Source organism: Triplophysa rosa, linkage group LG1 (assembly GCF_024868665.1).
Source record: "Triplophysa rosa linkage group LG1, Trosa_1v2, whole genome shotgun sequence".
NCBI classification, from domain to species: Eukaryota; Metazoa; Chordata; class Actinopteri; order Cypriniformes; family Nemacheilidae; genus Triplophysa; species Triplophysa rosa.
The window spans coordinates 2,670,328-2,691,441 of record NC_079890.1 but is presented as its reverse complement, the minus strand read 5'-3'; the positions used below and the strand labels follow the sequence as shown (position 1 = coordinate 2,691,441).

Below are 21,114 nucleotides of genomic sequence, written 5' to 3'. Positions count from 1 at the left end.
TTTTGTATGAATGAAGCCGACTTGACTGCGTCATGGCCGCGATCTAATCCTGTTTACATGAAATAAGCCTGCTCCCGAGCAGGTTTAAGATAACGGATCTGTTGCAAAAGCCCTATTCACACGGGATTAGTATTATTATAAATAAACAAACGGGAGACTCCCGGCCAAAACGACAGTGTTGGCAGGTATAGATATGACCCAGCACCCGAAATAATATCAAAACACTTCAAAACAGCCTCCATTATTCGCAAACGGTGGATAAACCTTGAACAATGATATATGAGCCCGCCAAATCACAGAGATGCCAATTCGCACCGGACTAATATTATCACAGGACCTCGGTGTTCATCAAAACATGGTAGATAATTTGTTTGGGAATTGTTGCTTTACAAATTACAGACATGGCTGATTCGCACAGAATTAAGATCACAGACAACCTCTACAATTATTACAAATAACTAGAGGTCCCCAGGTAATACTAATCCCGTGCGAATAGGGTTTAAGACAGCAAGTCCAGGATGAGCATCGAAGAACCGAACAATCCAAGATCATGCGAAATTGTTAACAATAAAATCCAGCTAACTGAGTTAGCGAGGTACGAAGAACGGACCCCAGAGAAGAGATTGAGAAAGGTAAAACTCCACCGCTCATGACTTCACATCGCACACACGTGCTGTTAATCTTGAATTATATTATTCTAACGTTGTATGAACGTTTGCAATGCATATGACACATGAACATCTTATCACTTTGTTTATGTCTGTTTTGCGGTGTTTCTGGTTGGTAGGATATCGCATGCCAGCACCCAATAACTGTCCAGATGAGATCTACGCCCTGATGTGTCAGTGTTGGCAATACGACCCAAGAAAGCGACCCTCGTTTCACAAACTAAATGCATATTTATATGCTTTATGCCATTAGTACATTTGTCTAATGACGGAGCCAAAAAAATTTACTTAATATTAAATTGTTGCAAAATAATTTTTTATATTAATACGAAGCAAAACCAAATGTGCCTTAAGACAGCATCATATTAAACTGAATCAATATTAGATGCAGATTTTTAAATATATATTTGAAGTTAGTGTTGTAACGCAGTCCTTCAAATGGTTTGTGTATTATCACGTTTTAATAATTAATACATTCCTGCAGACGGTGAATAACTTATGATCTTTGTTTGTATAAAACTACTGTAAATAAATAAAATATGAAATCATTCAGTGTTCGTCTGTTTAAAAAAAATGTCTTCAGATGTATTTGTCAAACTATAATCCTGGACTGCAGTCATATTCTACAGGACCTTTTATTTGCCCTAACCAAAAAAGGGAGTTTTGATTTAAACTACAAATGGGGCACATTTACTAAAGCTCACATGTACCAGAATTCCACCTATCACCTGCCTTAGCAAGTTGCATGATTGTGACTAAAATAACTATTGTTATGTTTCTGAGCAAGCATGGGGCGGCCAGACTTAATGTTATTAGTTTACCCGGCAACCTCTGACTAAAGATCAGAACTGACAGTTTTGTGACCGTGACATCCACGTACTCGGATAGCGTGAGACTCTGTGCGACAGCAGGTCCCAAACGAAAGGATAACTATAAATAAAGTATGAAGATTAACAGATAAAATTAACAGATAAATTGGAAATGTCATATAACTTATATTAAAATTGGAGTCAGATCGGTCTTAACCACAGAGTCATGTAAATTGAACCAAATTGTAACAATTCCGTTTTTAAATAACTTCATGTAGAAGCACTGAGGAGAAGCAGAAAACGAGATCCCTTCAACCACGCCATTGGATTCCGTCGTTGGGCCAGTGGGTGGTCTTTTACAATGTACATTAAAATTGAGACCAGCTGGTTAAACGTAATGGCAAAATGGATAAATAAAAAAAGTGACATGAGTTTTGAGAATAATTTCGCCGAAATGTAAAGTCCATGCATCTTGCTTTGGGGTTTTGTCAATGTATGTACAGTATAAAGTGTACAGAACTGGGCCTTAATTGTTTTGCTTCGTGCCTTGACATTTTCAAACTGCATGTTGGGTGTTTGAATGGGCTGGGACATGATACTGGCACATTTTTCAGCAATAATGTACCTACCTGCATGCTGAAACTATCTCCACTTGAATAAACGCGTGTCGATCAATATCACTAATCTCTAAACTTTGGTTACATACTGAGAGAAGTGAAGATTGTAACCAGTGCCTGCAGGTGAAAAAAAAACACTGTCTGTGGGTCAATGCATGACCACGAGGAGTTATATACTTGTAGGGGCAGTTTCCCGGACAAGGTTCCAGACTAACTAAAATGTTAGAGGTCTCTTGATCGAAAACAACTTGCATTGACATTTCTTAAAATATATCAGTGAGACTCAAGATGCACATCTGTCAGGAAATGGTGAACAGAATCCAGGTGCAGACAACAAGGGGTTAACGGAAAAACACTCTTTATTAAATACACAAACGATAACCCACGAGGGGGTAAAACAACAAAACAGGGGAAGATAAACACTGAGACTTAACAGGAACACTACACTAAATAAGCTAATCTAAGACAACACTTGACAAGGAGTAACACTGACTAAACTTACTGTGATCAAGGATTTCCAGGACACGAAAGATGCAACGTCTTCGACAAGGCATGGAACATACACACAACGAACTGGCACCAGACAAAAGACACAAGGGCATTATAAAGTGAGCCAAATCAGGAAGGGAACAGCTGTGGGGCATGAAATAATTAACAACCAATAACGAGGAAACAAGAGGGCGGGGACAAAGACGAGACCAGAGAGCGCATGGCATGTCAAAACCAACAATGCCATGTCTCTCTCTACACTAGACACATGGGGCTGTCATGATCGTGCCACTAGACTAGAAAATCCTGACCAAAGGAGGCAGAATCATGACACACGTCAGTAATGTAAAAGTACACTTTTAAAAACAACTGAAATATCCTAATTTAACTAAGACCTAGTCCTGACTTAAACTAATCCCTGTCCGGAAAACCGCCCATTAGTGTATTAACGCTTTCGAAAGTGGAAGTGCTTGTGACAAATTCTCACGCTTTTCAATTGAGTCCACATGTGTAAACTTGGTGTGGAGATTTAACACTCATGTCAAAGTAGCTCCTGCTAATATGCTATTATAGTTTCTTTAGCTTGTAATGTGAAATGTGCTTCCGTTAGGTGCAGCCCATGTGCATATTACATCTGAACGTAGTTCATCTGCGTAAAATCGCACCTTTAACGAGAAGCTTTATTAATTAAAAGTTCTTACATTTTATTTTTAAAAGTGCTTTTTTAGATGAATGTTACATGGTAACAAAAATTCATTGCAGTGTGTATTTTGTTTATCACCGGTATAAGTATTTATCTGTCATTTTTAATAATCTGTATTAACAGTGTTTATTTATAGTTGCACACGTAAATTATAACCAAAATGAAGTTACACTGGGTGTAATGTGTTGTGCAATACACCAATTGGTGTCCTGAATCATATCAGATCAGATGAGAGATGGGTTCACACCCTTCCGAAAAAAGGAACCATATATCGACTATAGTTAAAGTGGAAGGTTCTGGTGAATTGAATACCATTTGTATAACTACAGTTAAAAATGTTTGGATCTTGCTTTTAAAACAGATCATTTTGGTCATGAAAATCCGTGAAAATCTGTAAATTCAAGAAAGGAAAAGTATAGCCAAGCTAAGAAGGCATTTTTTTCTATTTTACATCTTTAATATGTTTGTCATGCCTGTTTTTTTATTTTTCAAAAAACACAATGCAGAATGTAGGACATTCAATACAGAACACTTTGGTATTTAGTGACATTAATGCACTAGAGGCGTAAATGCTGTACTGTTGAGTGACCTTTTAGCACATTTATTAAATTGATAAAAAAACTAATTTCATACATTCAAGCACACCTTCTGATCAAAGGTTTCTTTTTTTTAGAAAAAAAAACTTTTTTTAGATTTTAAAACATTCGTTTTTTTAGATTTTAAAACATTTCACTCAAATGTTCTAAAACTTTCTACCAGTATTTTACATTTCGTCGCTGTTTATATTAGACTATATAACAAAACTATATAATAGTTATAATAGGAAATAGAAAAACACTTGTTAAACGATTAAATACTGTGTTGTCAAAGTTGACAAGCAATTTTTCATAGTTTGTATTGGTTAAAATGATATTTGCAAAACAAAGTGACAAATATAAAGGGTGAATAATATGAAAAATGATTTATGTCAAGAAATAAAAGTCACGAAATATGGAGATACGAGGTTTCAGAAGGACAGCAGCGATTTGCAAGTATACTGTATATCCTTAAAAATATACTTAAACCTACTAAAAGGAACGCTTTACCTCAAAATTAAAATTCTGTCTTCATTTACTCACCCTCAAGTGAGTTCAAATCTGTATAACTTTCTTTGTTCTGATGAACACAAAATAATATATTTTAAAGAAAATAGGAAAGCAAACATTTCTGGGGCACTTTTGACTCGAGGGTACGTAAATGATGACAGATTTTTTGGGTGAACTTTTTGCAACAGACATTTCAAGACTTTCTAAAACGTAAGACTACATTCAAGCATAATGACTACGCGTAATGTCCACTAACTTACTTCAATAACCACAAACCATAATTTCATCCCAAACTAGTGTCATCCGACAGTAACAGCTTTATTTAACCTGAATTTGCGAACCAAACTGTTGCATTGTAAACCCATTTCCTACATTTAGTAGGAAAATGACAAAGCCCACAAAAATGAAAAGAACATGCATTAATAGAATGAGTAACGTTTTATAAAGGTTAAGTCCTAAACGCCATACATGGAAAGTGTTATTGAGCCCCCCAGCAATATAGACACCACAAACTGCGCAGAACTGTCAAATCTCACACAAACATACGTGTGAAGACCGGTGTCATTTCTAATGACCGAATTCTTTCACTGCTGATGCAGTTCACAGGTCACCATTACAGATGATTAAACCTGAAGCAATTCAGCCCAGAGCCCTAACAAGAGCCCTGTTCCCGTTCAGCATCCCTCATGAAAGAGCAGCTTACATGCTTCAAGCACGACTCAGAGATGCTGTGCATTCCCCGATGGATTAGTCACTTTGTTCACCCCAAAGGGACCAGTGACTTGTTCTCCAGGAGTTATAAAAAAGCTTTTTATCTTTTTTACACAAGCGTGTGTGTCACATCACATGTCTAAACACGTTTGATCACATGTCCTCTCACTATCAGCGTGTGTATCAGCGATACTGTCGTCTTTCAGCGTGTACAGTGTTCATTTAGAGATAGAAAACTTCCTGACATTCCTCTCCACTAGCCCAACGGTCTCCTCAGAGCTCCACATTCCAGATTCACCTCAGATTATAAAAACGTCCAAAAAAGCATTCAGCCACCCGCATCTCTGAGATCTGAAGATTTGAATCTATTCCAACCACATCTGTTTCCTCTAAGCGTGTCTTGTCAGTTTGTCGGCGTGTGTGTCTTTTTATTGACAAATGGGCCTCACTTATATTGTCATTGAGGTGATTTATAAATGTACTCGTAGGATGCTTTTACTTTCACATCTGGGCTGGACGCAGCTGTGTTATGAATTACAGTAACTTACAGTGACTTTATCTGGAAGTTCAGAGCTATGTCAATGCCGTTTGCTGCTTTAAACAGGTTTCATGCATTTGACCTACCAAGGTATGAGACAGTTCTGGTCTAAAAAACTCTCACTTTAAAAAAGTTTGACATCTGTTGATATGATTCATCATTAAAGAAGAAATGTCTTGGCTACTTTGCTAAACAGCGAGCGAAGAAATGAAATGTTATCTAGATGCTGCTGGTACATATAGAAAGGCTTGTCTTGTGTTTGACTGACAGCGAAAGATGCAATATCTTTTTGTCGCCATTGATGGAATGTTCTTGTGAAGGCCAGGCATGTCATGTGATTCCTGCTATCCCTGGAATGCCGTCCTGACAAAGTTCTAAGAGCCACCCTCACAGTCACATGCTTTTTTTTAGTGGAACACACCTCCAGAAGCTCCGTCACATGGTTTTTAACCATCTACGAACTTATGCAAAGATCATTTTTATTGACTAGACATGATGTTAACTTTGGAAAAGCATTTGACCCTTGAAAATGAACCATGGTTTTATTATAGTGAAGGTGTAAAGTACTGTGGCAAAGCAATGGTTTGCTATGATTTTGTTTTTGCCTTTTTGTAGTAAAACCATGTTTTTTTATTATTTTTTGTCTTCATGAGGTGAAAACAGTGGCTTGGAACATCAGTCATAAAACCCAATTGACCATATACACAGATCTTTAATTTTCTTAGGTAGCTTTAACAGCATCAATATGGTGTCATATTTAGTTCATTATCCGAATCTAGTCCCTTAAATAGTCATGCCTTAAAGGTGCAATGTGCAATTTTTTGGAGGATCTGTTGACAGAAATGCAATATAATATACACAACTATGTCTTCAGAGGTGTATAAAGACCTTACATAATGAAGCATTATGTTTTTATTACCTTAGAATGAGCTATTTCTGTCTACATACTGTACACCGCGGGTCCACTTGCATGGAATTCATCATGTGGACAAACTGCTTTACAGAGCACGTTTCATAAATACGTTATCTCCGTCGGCCAAAAAAGCAAAAACATGACGATATCTAAGTCATGTGTCAGCCACCATAGTGCTTCGAAAGGGAGTGGATGGAGTGAGCCGTTGGTTGCAATTCGCAAAATCGCCACTAAATCTACACATTGCTCCTTTAACACTAATTTAGTTATTTAAACATAAAACAAGTTGAAAAGACGTTTACTTATTAGTGGCATGAGACAGCAAGAACTGCTGTGTCTCCTCAGAAAACTCAATTTAATGTAGAATGAAACATGAAATGTGTGAGCTGGCTCATCGAAAACCAGGAAGTAACTGTTTGACTTGACTACATGATCATTCTATAGAAGGACAATATATAATAACATTGATTTGTTTAACTTTTAGTCACTACGTAACTCCCAGAGATCTTGTATCATTATAATGTTGTTATTTTATTTTTTAAAAATCAAAGAATGCAACGTGTAAGTGAAACCAAGTCTGGTAGATGATGCTACCAGCATAAAAGTAAAAGATGATTCTTCTCCTATCTGAAAAGTGAAATAGAAAGGTGTTAGTTAATAAACACAAGTCAACTTAAAGTTTATTCTTAATAAATTAGTTCATTATAAAAAGTTTTTAAAAGGTCAAGAAAATAAGTGTCATGCACGGTTTGATTTCATTTTTTATACTAAAAGATGCAACAGTTCCCTTTAATAAATCCTCTTTAATTCCTTTGACATCATCATAGTACGCCCGCCATTGTTTTCGGAGTAAAATACAAAATATAGCTGAAAGCAGTGATACGGGGCCAATAAGTTCTGAACAAAATGTTAGAAAATGACAAATGATCAATGGAATCGGCACGGACCAGGAAAAATAATTACCGTCAGAAAAGTAATTTCAGACAGTGTTCAAGAGTTATAAGCAATTATATAAAAAGCGTTATATGTCATGAACGCTCGGTGGCGCCGTCTTGAAACTTGACGGATACGTCCTGGACAGTAATGCACCTAATTCAATAACTACCCATTACCAAATTTACATACAGTACCTATATCTGTACTATGTGCACTGTATGGTTGATCCACTATACATACACGTTCATGTGTACACCTGCATATTTAATGTGTATGTTCAATGTCTGTGTATATCTTGTGTATATTGTGTATATACTGTTCATATGTGTGTAATGTATATTGTCTTTTTTGTACAGTCTGTCTATTAATACTTTGCACTGTTCGTCTCCACTACATACTGTCACTTAAGTCTGTAAAGTCATACAGTTGTTTGTCATACAGTTGTCTGTCCAACTGCATTCTACTTTGTATGGAGTATGAACCCATGACTTTCACTCACCACACGTGGTAATGTGACAATAAAAGTGAGCTGAGTTGAGTTGATATATGATGATTTATGATCAATTTCAAAATGGCAGACAGGCCGGTCATCCAATCGTGACGGAATCGTAATCATGCGTACCGGCATGACCCGAGGAATCCCCAACGAGATCACAATTTTCTGACAAACATTTCAGACATTTATCAAATTTCATGATCGATAGGTGGCAGTGTTCCCAATTTTGAGATAAACCCCCAGTCCGAGGTGACGATGAAGCGTACCAAGTTTTTAACCGATAGATTAAAGAATGGCCGAGATACAGCCTCAGATCCATTTTTGGGTCAACTTTGAAAAGTTTGCAACGTCATAACTTTTGAACATCAGAAAACATTACAATTCCGTCCGGTCATGTCCGTGTGGCTCAGTCCATAGATCATCTGAGCCCATTTTCATAACAATCGATCACAATTTCTAGAACTAGTAGCGAAAAAAACGCAATACTGTACTGTTCAAGATGGCCCCTTCTCACAGGACCATTGAGGGCCACCACTATGAGTATGCCAAGTTTCATCATTTTCCTATGTATAGGGCTGCCGAAGACTCCCATTGGGGAAGATTAATAATAATACCAACAGAAGCAGTAGTGGCCATAGCCCCTTCGAGGTTTAGCCCCTAAATATTAATGCTTAAATCTTTCAAACATGGCTTGCGTCATAAAAAATAAAAATAGATAGACATAAAATAACAGTTGAGCAAATTGCATTTATGTTAACAACATCGACAAACTCGACTCCTCTGAATGTTTTATTAAACTGTGCCGTGAGTTGAATTAAAGAACTAAGCATCGTGAGCGGAGTTATGTCAAGTTATGTAATGCAGTTACATCAGAAAATACTGATAATATCTGGTATGTACCTTTGAACAATGTCAATCAGCTGTTTACCTGTGTCGCATGACTCATGAGCCGAAGAAGCTCGATAACCATTAACAGTCAAGCTCTCTGTTTATCTCTTAGATTTAGAAAAAAATGCACAAACTGCTAAAAGAAATAAGATGCAACTTTTATATAGAAATAAAGCTGCAATACTCAAATTGAAAAGAGGAGGTTGAGCTTCATGTTGATTTACTCACATCTTCAAAAAATAAAGGTGACACTGTCGTGTCCTGCAGAATAAAGGAAATTAGTCGATTAACAACCTGCGCTGACCATTACCCAGATTCAACAGAACGTGTTTGCCCTGCTTTTCCTGATTTTAAAGATATTGCACAGAAGTTCATTCTCATTCGGTTAAATTAAAGCCTCACAATAGAATACCTGCGACAGGTGTGCTAAAACTCCAGGTTAAAGTTTAAATGCAAGTTGCATTATAGTCTTTAGCCTAAGTGTGATTTTATAGTAATCGTGGACACAACCAAAAACACCAAAAGAAGTCAGACATCAGAGCAGATATGAATCAATCTTCTTGACAGGTGAGTGTCACAGCCTTCGTCTGCGGGAGGTGCACCTGCAGCGGGTGAGCGTGGGCACACCTCTGGATTACCGTCCATAAATACAGCTCCAGCCATTACTCCCAACAGAGTCCCCACCCGAACATCTCATCTCAACATGGGAAACTTGGCGGACTGCTGCCGGAATTTCTGGTGCCCCATGAAGAACCCAAACGTGCGGATCAGCCTGCCCGCGGTGTGCTTCATCTGGCAGATCGCTATGATCATCTTGTTTGGACTCTTTGTGCGTTACAATGAAGAAGCGGATGCGCACTGGTCGAAGCACATGCACGAGAAGAACATTACAAGCCATATCGAGAATGACTTTTACTTCCGATACCCAAGTGAGTACTTGTTGTGTAACGCTTGATGTCCGTGGATAACTGAGGTGAAGCTGAGGAGATTAAAGTAGTTTTATTGCAATTCTAAACCTTCCCCGCCCTTCGCTTTTCCTTGCTCGGCAGGTTTTCAGGACGTGCATGTGATGATCTTCGTGGGTTTTGGTTTTCTCATGACCTTCATGAAGCGCTACAGCTTCGGCGGGGTCGGGTTTAACTTCCTCATCGCGGCGTTCGGCCTCCAGTGGGCTCTGCTCATGCAGGGCTGGTTCCACTCGCTGGACCCTGCTGATGGGGCGATCAAGATCGGAATTGAAAAGTAAGTTCCACCACGGTCATCTTATTTCAGATTTGTCCTTTTTTTGTAAACTTTGCACTCGTTTGTTTTCAATAGCCTCATCAATGCCGATTTCTGTGTCGCCGGATGTCTCATTGCATACGGAGCTCTCCTGGGAAAAGTCAGTCCGGTCCAGCTGATGGTCTTGACGCTGTTCGGAATCACTTTGTTTGCGGTGGAAGAGTACATCATTTTGCATCTTCTCCATGTGAGTGGCCACCGTCTCGTGTTCTTGTTTAACGTCTTCAGTTCTGGATGTTAAACCTACTTTGTTCACAGGTCAGGGATGCTGGCGGTTCGATGGTCATCCACACATTTGGAGCATATTACGGTCTAACCATATCGTGGATCCTTTATCGACCGAAACTGAAGCTCAGCAGCAGCCTTAACGGCTCTGTCTACCACTCCGACGTCTTTGCCATGATTGGTATGTTTGATGAGCACATCTTACGTGAACGGGGGTCAGGGTGCTCTTCATTATCTAAAAGTGTTTTTTCTAACAGGAACCCTCTTCCTCTGGATGTTCTGGCCCAGTTTCAACTCGGCTATCTCAGATCATGGAGACGGTCAACACAGGGCGGCCATAAACACTTATCTGGCCTTGGCTGCTTCTGTTCTCACCACGTTTGCCATCTCTAGTCTTTCAGCCAAGAAGGGAAAGCTGGACATGGTAAATCACTGCGTCTCATTATGTCAAACCCTGCAAATCTGCAATGTTTTCTTATATGTTTTCTTAAGTGCGACATATCTGCTTGTAGGTGCATATCCAGAATGCCACCCTGGCTGGAGGTGTCGCCATGGGAACGGCAGCCGAGTTTATGATCACAACTTATGGCTCGCTGATAGTTGGATTCTGCTGCGGCATCCTGTCGACTTTCGGCTACCTGGTGCTCACGGTGCGTATCAAGGCTGAACAGGTGCATTTGAGCGGTAAGGCATAAAATTTTTACGTAGAGATCTAAATATGTTTGGTTTCGTTTTTCAATGTAGCCATTTATGGAAAAGTATTTGAAGATTCAAGATACCTGTGGCATCCACAACTTGCATGCCATGCCAGGTCTCCTCGGAGGAGTTGTGGGGGCCCTCACAGCGGCATTAGCCAGTGAGAGTGTATACGGACGTGAGGGGTGGGTGCTATGTCAATTGTTTGTAAACATTAATATTAGAGAAATATTAGTCTGATATTAGAAAATCAAGTTGTGTAGAGCTATGGAAATGCTTTGCTAAAAATGAAAAAGTGTCTAGAACGGTTTGGTACATACGGTAAAGTACTGTATTTCTATTGTCCTACATCGACAGGTTGATAAACACCTTTGATTTCGAGGGGAAGTATGCAGACAGGACACCTGCCACGCAGGGAGGTTACCAGGCCGCTGGTATATGCGTAGCTCTTGCTTTTGGAATCGTAGGCGGCATTATCGTAGGTGAGCAGAAAGCAGCAATGTTGCATGTGCAAATGTGAACGATTTTTAAAAGGTCAAAGCTGTGTGAATCAATTTTATGTGTTTTTTGAAGGTTGTATCCTGAGGTTGCCAATTTGGGGAGACCCATCAGATGATAACTGCTTTGATGATGAGGCGTATTGGGAGGTGAGTTTCGTGATGTCGCCGCCAGGTGGCACCTTAGAGCACAAATGTGTGTATGAAAAAACTTTGACATCGTGTATAAATTATGTATGATTTGTTTGGGCTGCGTGATTTATTTTTAAAAAAACGTACTTTCAGTTACCTGACGAGGAAGAGAGCCTCCCCCCTATTCTCGAGTACAAAAATCACACGATCGGCAAAATCCCAGAGATGTAAGTATCTTGTCTTCCTTAAATCGATTTGAGGTTAGCATGCTGTGCGAGATTTATAATTTGACCAATCAACATCTTATATCTTTTTATTCTTTATTTCTCTGTCTACTTAAAGGTATTTTCTGTAAATCTGCTTTGCAACAATGCAAAATTAAAACAGAAATATAATAAAAAGACAATCCAATTGTTACATATAAAGAATAAAACGTTATAAAATATCCCTTAGGAATTAAAATACAAAGTAAAAATACGAGCTGTTAGAAAAATGCATGTGAGCTTGTTGCATTATATCACCACATGATGTCACCAGAGCAGCACACAAAACATTTGCATGTCACATGGATGCTTTAATTGCATGATTAAACTCAGCTAACGAATTTACGTAAATGAATTCGATCAGATTCAATCATCTGTAAGTGTTGTCATATGTGCTGTTACTCAGTGTTCACTTCATTTCTTCAATTTAATACATATATGTTGTATTTTTCATATTTAATATAGGTCGGAGATGAGCTACACGGTGGAGCAGAGCTGATTCAACAATGATGCTCAGAGATCCCCCGACTGACTCTTTTTAAGGATGAAGTGAATGCTCTGATCTGTTCTGTACTGCAAAGATTCAGTTCAATGTTATATTTCTGCTTTTGTAAGTTAAGGAGGCCGTGAAGGCTACAAGGTTCAGCTCTTCGTTCAATTCCTGTGCATATTAGAGTCCTAAAATTAAATCACTCCGAAAGAATGGAATAATATATTGTAGTTTATTTTTGCTGCTCTAAGTTGATGAATTGATTTGTTTTGATAATAGTGTTAATAGTTAAGCCTGTTTATCTATAGCTATTTCAGTTGATTATGTACATTAATATGTAAAGATATTGTCGAAGTTTGTTTGTTATTTTTTCTACAGTAAATGTGTTGTTAAATGTGTTTTTCCTTATAACCTCAAGCATTTTTACATATAATGTATAAAACAACCTTTACACTGCTTGAATCTATGCTTGCTTTCTAAATGTTAATTTAGTTCCTTTTTTAAAACTTTCTATCAAAAGCTGTATATTACATCTATATATTGTTGTCTAATAAATATTTTATTAACTTTGAGATGGTTTTATTTTTTCTCTTTAATAATTTGTTGCTGATGTGGTCTGATTGTGCTCAACATCATTTGTACTTTTTTAATCTTGCCAAATCATAATCATATAAACATGGATGTATGATGCAAATATTTTATATATACAAATACAATTATAAAAAATGGATTTTGTTTCAATAAAATAAAACCTTATATTTGAATGCAGATGTATAGCTAATTTGCTGAGCATTATATAATATTTAGTAATGGCATATCATAAAACTTAAAGTGGTATCATGGTGCCCATTTTGAACAGCTCTATTTGTTTAACATTGATCTCTTTGTCTCATGCAACCCTTATGGAGATAAAAAGGAACTGCAATGCACCATCAACACCTTGCAAACTGGTTAGTCCTTTTAAACTGTTTCTCACAAGCATTATTGTTATTCATAGCATTCTTGAATTTGCTATGGATCATAGACTTCACAAATGTATGTAAATGCCAATAAACATGCCATTTAAAGGCTGTGCACCAGCGAAACAGCATCACACTTAATACTTCATTTTACTAAATGCAATATTGATGAGTGTATTTTAAAATATTTATAATTTATTTATTTTATTAGGTGAATACAGTCCGAAGATGATTTACTGGCGAGCCATCGCAGGGTGGTTATAGTCTGAAGAAACACTCTTTAATTGACCTGCTGGTCATCTCTTAGCATGCGGTCTGGTCACCCTGAGGCCAGACGCCTCCATTCTCATGGAAATGGCCTCTTTGTTAAGGGTCAAACAGGGTCAATTGGGTCATTTCCTGATCAATAACCGTGACATTTAATGAACTTCAAATACACTCTGCTTGTGTGAATGACTGTGATGATAATCACTTCAGTTTGTGCTTGGTTTCATGGCTTATGGGTTTTATGAACATTTGATTTTTTTTATTTATGTTAATTGTCTACTTCTGTTCAATATTGCAGGGACAAAAAATATATAAATTGTGAATACTTGACAGACAAATGAGAAAAACCACTAACCCTCTCTCTCTCTCTCAGCAGGTTTTGTTCTGGCTTTTGTTGAAACTAGTAACTTTGCATTAGCACCTATTGTATTATTGCTCCTGTATGACATATCGCTTATTGCTCCCTGAACTCTCTGTAAGTCGCTTTGGATAAAAGCGTCTGCTAAATGACTAAATGTAAATAGATACATGGATAAAAATACATTAGTATGTAAGTAACTAGCAGTTTTGTATGCACTCATAAGCAAAATCAAAGATGAGAAAGATGTTGAACACCTCTATTGTTTCTCCTGATTCAATGGAGAGCGATGTAAAACTTCTCCTTCTCAGATGTTTCCCCTGAAAAACACCCAAAACCTCATTTGTCGTCATTAAAGTTTCAGAAGAGATCTTAACAATGTCACAAACTGAGCTCAGATTTGTCATCAAAAGTCAATATTATTGAAGATCTCAGTATGAACTCAAACAATTCTCATCAAATTGACCCAAATCCAGATTATTACACCTCCATACTCCTCGTGTATTTCAACAATTGTCTCTTATGTCTCTATTTTTATTTCTCCAATCTTTAGGAGAAACGTTCAGACTAAGATTAAGATACTTAAATGAAAAGGTATAAGTGGACCAGCCTGGCCCGACCATCGATTCCCAGCAGCTCTCCCATGGGGATGAGTGGGAGGGGGCGGGGCCTCGCGTTAAGGCTCTGCCGCAACATCAGGCACGGCCGAAATCAAGAGAGCTGCGGTGAATTCGCTTCTTCCCCCTAATCAAACAAGTCCGCAGGGGCCGTGGGGGTCGGGCGTCGCTCCTGTAACAGAGATGTTCTCGTTAATCCCCCGTGCGAAGGGGAGCGGGCAGGTGGGCCGAGCCCATCATAGTGTACTTAGAAAAGAGCTGCCAGCGGAGTTGGAGCGCCCGGAGATCCACGCTTGGATCACATAGCTCAGAGGCTGTGTGTGGAACCACTTGGCCTGCCATTGTCCTCGGCGGTCTGAAAAGCTGTGGAAAGCCTGTAATCAGATTAAAGATTGCCGGGATGAAGGGGGCTAGTTTTTCTTCCCATTTAGAAAAAAGAGAACAAGGAGGGGGATTGCAACCCCTCTAATCAGTACCTGCCATTGAAGCGCAGGAGAGGAGCTAAATAACTCGGCGGGGAGTGTGAGTACAAGGGCCTCATGGACAAATTGGCCTGTTGTCGGTGGGGTATAATGGTGGGCAGTGAGTGGGGGGGTGGAGGAAAGGTGGTGCCTTTCTTTCAACAGCCTTTCACCTCCTGACCTGATGATTATATCACTCTTGAGGGCCGATCGACACCGGGCAATCCGTGCATCTGTGCTGATCTGTTACTCAGCCCACAGTTACTTTGGGTTGGAATACTTCATTTCATCTATGATCGTGTTAAAGAGCTTCTGAAGAAATACTGTAAAATTACCAGCAGGTCTGATTTTTTTGGGGTAAAGACAGATAACCTGTAGCTCTCAGTCTTGACTGCGCATCTGGCCATTTCTTCTTAAATTGCCAGGAATTTTAATTGAAACAATTAGATTTAAACTTTTGTCATTATGTTGTCTTTAAACTTTTTACCATGTTATTACAAATGCCTTCTAGATACGGATTTTATTTTATTGAATTACAACTTTACCCTTGTTTTGCTTTAAAAAAAATTGATCTTAAACTTTACCCAAAAAATTGTTGGTTCAACTTAAACTTTTAAGGCAACAAGGTAACTTATTTTTTTGAGTTAATGAAAAAATATTTTGTCAACTAAACAAGTTTAGTCAACTCAACGAGAACGAGAAATAATTTTGCACGATCAAAACCAATGATCAAAAACCTACATGAAGCTAAACATTTATTATATATTTATTGGGTGAAATTATAAAAAAAAACTTCCGGCATAAAATCCCTTCTCCCACAATGTCCACTTTTGCTCCAATATACCTTTATATCTATTCACTTTTTATCAAAGCGACTTACAAATGAGACAATATGATCAAATTTGCTTTAGCAAGTCTAAGCGTTCAAATATTATAATGGTTTTACGAGCCTTTAAATGTTTTAATTTCCTTAAAGGGATAGTTCACCTTCAAAATGAAAATTCTGTAATCATTTACTCACCTTTTTTGTCATTTTAAACCTGTATGACAGAGTATTATGACTCTGTATTATGAGTCTTTCTCCTGCAGAACACAAAATAAGATATTTTGAAGAATGTTGGTAACAGAAAACCGCTGGTCCCTATTGATTTGCATTGGTTGTATGTCAATACAATAAAAGTCAATGGGGACCTACTGTTTTTGGTTAACAGCGTTTTCTTAAAATATCTTCTTTTGTGTTTTGCAGAAAAAAAGAAAATCACACAGGTTTAAAATGACAACACGGTGAGTAAATGATGACAGAATTGTCATTTTAAGGGTGAACAATTGCTTTAATGCTTATACACTGCTGGACATTGTTAGTAGACACTATCTTTCTTTCATTCTCTCTTTCTTTCTTATTGTTTAACTGAATGTTAAAAGCATTGGGTGAGCCAAACAAAAACATCTGTCATCTGTATGTTTTTTTCATGTGTAATTCAGGATTACCTTCTGTATTTCTTTTACAATAAATTGTGACAGTGAATAAGGCCTTTGCCTCAGAGAACAGTCCTGCCCTGCTTGTCATGCTAATCCTCATTATCGGTCCCTTGTTAGGGGACCTTCCTCCTCTCGTGTGTTGGTTTTCCCAAACCGGTTCTCATGTCGGCCAGTCCTTTATATGCATTCATTGGTTTCCAGCGGCAGGAGCATTACGCCTCGTTAAAACACAATCAGACCCGTTCAGTATGACATGAATCCATTTGGATAGGTCAAAGGGTCAGGTCTGAGCGAACATGACCCCATGGACAATAAATATAGCGGCCCATTTACGCAAGATTCCAAGCTCTTTGATTCGGACACGAGGAGTTGGGAATGCAATGGCTGGTGGGACAAAAAAACATCGAGCACTTAAAACGCTCTCATTAGAGGATTCACCTGCAGCAGTTTGAACGAGAGGCCATATAATAGATGCCTTATGTTTTCACTCAACCTCAGAGCTTTTTAATAGTAATCTACAGTATATAATCTATATGTTGCAAAACCATCGTTTGAGACGACATTATGTTGGAGATAAATTAGCAAATGTCCAACTTTGCATGTGTTTTGCATTGTCAGACACGTAGCTCCTCATTAACACATCGAGTGGCGTATATCACACCTTTTTCTCTGGATCAATCCTCCTTTCCCAGCCCTTCAATCAGCCGTTCAATGCTCAGCGTGTTAGTGGGAAGGAATCAATAGACGAACACATCTGCTGCGTTTAGGGAGCGGGTTGCCTTTCCCGTTCTCTGCGCTACATTCCCACCCGTCGAGTGGCAGGTCATCTAAATGAGGATCTTAAGCCGTGTCAGAACTAGAATTACAACTAATTACGAGGTGGAACCGATGATTACGGCCAGTTCCTTTAAGCCGGCGCTCGGGGAAAAAGGCGACTAATTGGTTGGAATAAACTGATTGGCTCCTTTGATCGATTCCTCTGTTGAGTGACACAAGCAGGGACAAATTATTTTCCCTCAGTGGGCATGGAAAAAGGATCGCTACCTGATCGAGAATGGGAAAAAAGCTTTGAGGATGGACTTACAGAGCAAGCTGTCAAACAAAAACTTGAGACTAAAGGAAACACCTCCTTCCTTCTGGTTCACCATCTGCTTGAGATGTGGTTAAGGTGATGTGCTGATGAGCCGCACGATCATTAGCTGCAATATTGCATGTTGCTTATGGAAAGTTTCTTGTTGCCTCGAGTGTTTTGGGATTGTGGAGAACACGATATGTTCCTGTTCAATTTGAAAGGACATTTTGGTTCGGAATTGAGTAGGACGGCTCAGCATGGGTTTATTATTTTAGGCCTCGTTTTATTTATTTGTAGTTCTTGTGAGGATGAAAGTTCATGGATTTCACAGGATTCGCTCGGAGAAAATATTTGAAGAAACAGTCTCAACTTCTACTTTTGTGGTTAAAAACAGAACAGAATTGCTAATGTTAAATGCTGTGATTAAAATGACAACAATTAGAACAATATGTTGTAATGGCAAGTAGGCTTTAGACAAAGGTGTCTTTCATTATCCACAACAAATTGCTTAAACCATAAACACAAATACTACAAGGTTTGCATTTTATGTGTAAATAATAATAACAATAATAATAGTAATAAACAAAATAAATACAAAGTAAACAAAAAAATAGTTTACATTTCTTTGAAGTATTGCAAAAAGAAAGAAAGAAAGAAAGAAAGAAAGAAAGAAAGATGCATTTTCTTTCTTTCTTTTTCAAATTTTCTACACGGTGAACATTTGCTAATGTGCAAGAAATTTCATTTAATTTGATTACATTTTTGCTGGTTTTGCAACTTTTTGCCAGGTTGACAACCTTAAAGGCAATAAAAACTAAGTTTACAAGGTTTCGGATGTTTTAATTCTCCATTTACTAAAGTGGAGCTCAAAAAATGTAGTGGACAAAAATTGATCCTATCCCACCAGAAATGTGTTTCCCGCCCAAATGAAGTCTCAGTAACCCTTTGTGTCCTGATTCCCACCCTCTGATACAGAGAGGAGACCCGGCGACATCTGTATGCGCTGCTGCCGGCAGCCCTCGTGAGCTTTTACAGAGGCCCTGTCGGATCTTGGAAGCAAAAAACAACAGATTAGTCATGATCTTATCCACCAAGTATCTGCCCCTTTCTTTTCTCCTGCTGACAAGGGTTGAGAGGGGGAAGGGGCCACTTTTCAGAGCCATCAGATGAACTTCACACTAGAGAAAAGATGCGGGGGGAGACGGGGAGAGGGCCGTCTTTTCAGGCGTGCTCGGAGAAGCGCCCTCTCGGGTCTTGTTGCTAAGGTGTAAGGCCTCTCCATCTCATCGCTCCTGTTGCTAGGGATGAAAGCCTTTTTATCACTGGCAGCGGTTGCTAGTCAGGGCAAAAAGCTGAGGAGTGCACGCCATGTCGTCTGGCAGCATTGTCGTCTTGGCCGAAACATCTTTTTCTTCCGAGGGGCGCTGAATGACAGCTGGGTTGTGTACCTCACGTGGGACCCGATTCCCAGTGAAGGGGACCCCAGACCTTCTGGGTGGTATCACGGAAAAAGTTGCTTTTGAGTATGTGCAGGGCTGATTTCCCGGATTGCTCTTTGGCTGAAAGAGATGCATTTTATTTCCATTACAATTGCAGTGGCCTCCAAATTTGCGACCGTATTCCTATAGCTCAACTGTTAGAGCCTGCTGTCAACACCAAGGTTAAGGGTTCAATTCATTGAATGCACCGTAAGTCACTTTGGATAAACGTGTAAGCATCAAAAACCTTTCGGGTAAATGCTTAAACATAGTATCTGCAAAAAAGGGGCCCAGACAGTCACCTGCGTCTTGAGACTGGAAGACGGGGCCTCTAACTTTCCGGGACATAAAGCGTAACAACTGTAACACAATCGCAACCTCGTCTGGCTCCATTTATCAACACATGCATATTCATATCTCCGCATGCAGCTCTGAGAACCGAAGAGCACGTGAGGCGCCTGGGCCCCTGGGAACAGTCTCGGGGTTCCCAGAGTCTTGCTTCAGCATGACAGCACCATATAGGAAGCGTGAGGCGAGATCCGCCCTCGAGAGCCTCTTAATAGACATCAATCCAGAAAGAGCCTTGTCTGGAACCGGACCGCGCCACGTTCAAGTCCAAGGAATGTCGGACAAAAGTGGGAGTGGACGGAGGGGTGGAGTCACATACACCATTGACTTAAAGAGGTTGTCTGATTAGATGGCTGCGTGCATTTGCCTCCCACGACCATAGGAGGACGCAGTTCCAGACACCGGGGTCAAAAAGTCAGTCTGAAGCAACTAATCTACCCCTTCGTAGACTAGACTGCCTCTCTGACATGACTTCCATTGTGTGAAATCCATGAGAATTCTCACAAGGCAGCTGAAATGAGGCGATCAAAATGAAGCTGTTCCGTCGCTCTAATCCCTAAAGCGTTATGTATGTATCTTATGATTCCTGACACTCCTGCGATTGCCATAATTCATGTGCATGATTATATTTGAACAGAATTTTCCATGACAGAACGTTTAATCTCTCCTCCAGACATTATACATCATAAGCGTGTGACAGACACATAAAGCCAAGCCCGGGAGCACATACACTTACTGCCGCATGTGCTGAGTGTCAAGCAGGAGTTTTGGGCAACGCTGCCATGCAGAAACAATTGATCAGCCATTGGAGAGAAGTTGCAGAAATTAAGATGCAATAAACCTTGACCACTGACCAATGGATGAAAACGGTATAAAGTCATCTTTTTCGGAAGTGTGATTGAGTCAAATTATTTCCTTGCTCAACTATCCAGTGTATACAGCCGCAGAAAAAATTAACAGACCATTCCAAATTTTCATTTAATCAGCATTTCTAGATGTATTGTGGTCATTCCAGTCCAGTGTCGGTTGAATTTCAACAAAATCAAACCGAGTGAGTGACATAAAGTCATCCAACAGCAATGTGAAAGATTGACATGAGAACTGTGATAAAATCGAGGTAATCACATTAAATAATATGTGTCTGAACTTTTCCTTATACATGTACTTGCACATTTACATTTGTATTTGTAAATATTACTGTTGTATTGTTTAAAATTGAATATGAATGTGTAGTATTTTAAGTCTCAATAAGTACAGGGCATCACTGTCATGTAAATGTAACCCTACTTGAGTTTAGTTCCTACTTCACTAGTTTTTTCACAGCAGTTAGTTTATGAACGAGAGTATGAAGAATGTGTGTTTGCACTGTCGTTTGTCTGGTGTTATTTACTATGTCAGGGTAAGTGATTATCTGCTGTCTTGTTTGAGTATCATCACATATCCATCTTAATTCATTTCATGTCCTGGTCACAACTGAGTTTTTCAGATTGGTCAAAACCCATTTTCATTCTGAGTGTGTTTATATTAAAGATCCAATAGAGATGCTATAGGCAAAAGATAACTTCTGTATCCACGCCCGACACCGTGTGGAATCGTCATTGTGCCTCTGCTACATCACACATCTCACATCATTTACAG

The 21,114-nt window shown here is 39.0% G+C and overlaps 1 protein-coding gene across 2 annotated transcripts; it reads left to right on the top strand.

The window, feature by feature from the left end:
• The first annotated feature begins 9,507 nt into the window (after positions 1–9,507).
• rhcga (Rh family, C glycoprotein a) lies at positions 9,508–12,981 on the top strand. 2 transcript variants are annotated; one of them, XM_057347240.1, is made up of 12 exons: positions 9,508–9,782; positions 9,903–10,095; positions 10,171–10,321; positions 10,393–10,540; positions 10,617–10,783; positions 10,872–11,009; positions 11,104–11,240; positions 11,413–11,537; positions 11,629–11,702; positions 11,838–11,911; positions 12,413–12,468; positions 12,602–12,981. In XM_057347240.1, exons 1-11 carry the CDS (start codon positions 9,557–9,559, stop codon positions 12,444–12,446), a joined length of 1,467 nt encoding a protein of 488 aa, XP_057203223.1. In that variant the 5' UTR covers positions 9,508–9,556; the 3' UTR covers positions 12,447–12,468; positions 12,602–12,981. The 2 variants fall into 2 exon arrangements, with proteins under 2 accessions (XP_057203223.1, XP_057203214.1); XM_057347231.1 differs by having other exon boundaries at positions 12,413–12,981.
• The last annotated feature ends 8,133 nt before the right edge of the window (positions 12,982–21,114 follow it).

What these genes read in the sequence shown, in the direction of transcription:
- rhcga (XM_057347240.1), top strand. Translation starts at nt 9,557, where the DNA reads ATGGGAAACTTGGCGGACTGCTGCCGGAATTTCTGGTGCCCCATGAAG. An exon ending in TCGGCTACCTGGTGCTCACG is followed by an intron (nt 11,010 to 11,103) that starts GTGCGTATCAAG and finishes TTTTCAATGTAG; the next exon opens with CCATTTATGGAAAAGTATTT. An exon ending in ATCGGCAAAATCCCAGAGAT is followed by an intron (nt 11,912 to 12,412) that starts GTAAGTATCTTG and finishes TATTTAATATAG; the next exon opens with GTCGGAGATGAGCTACACGG.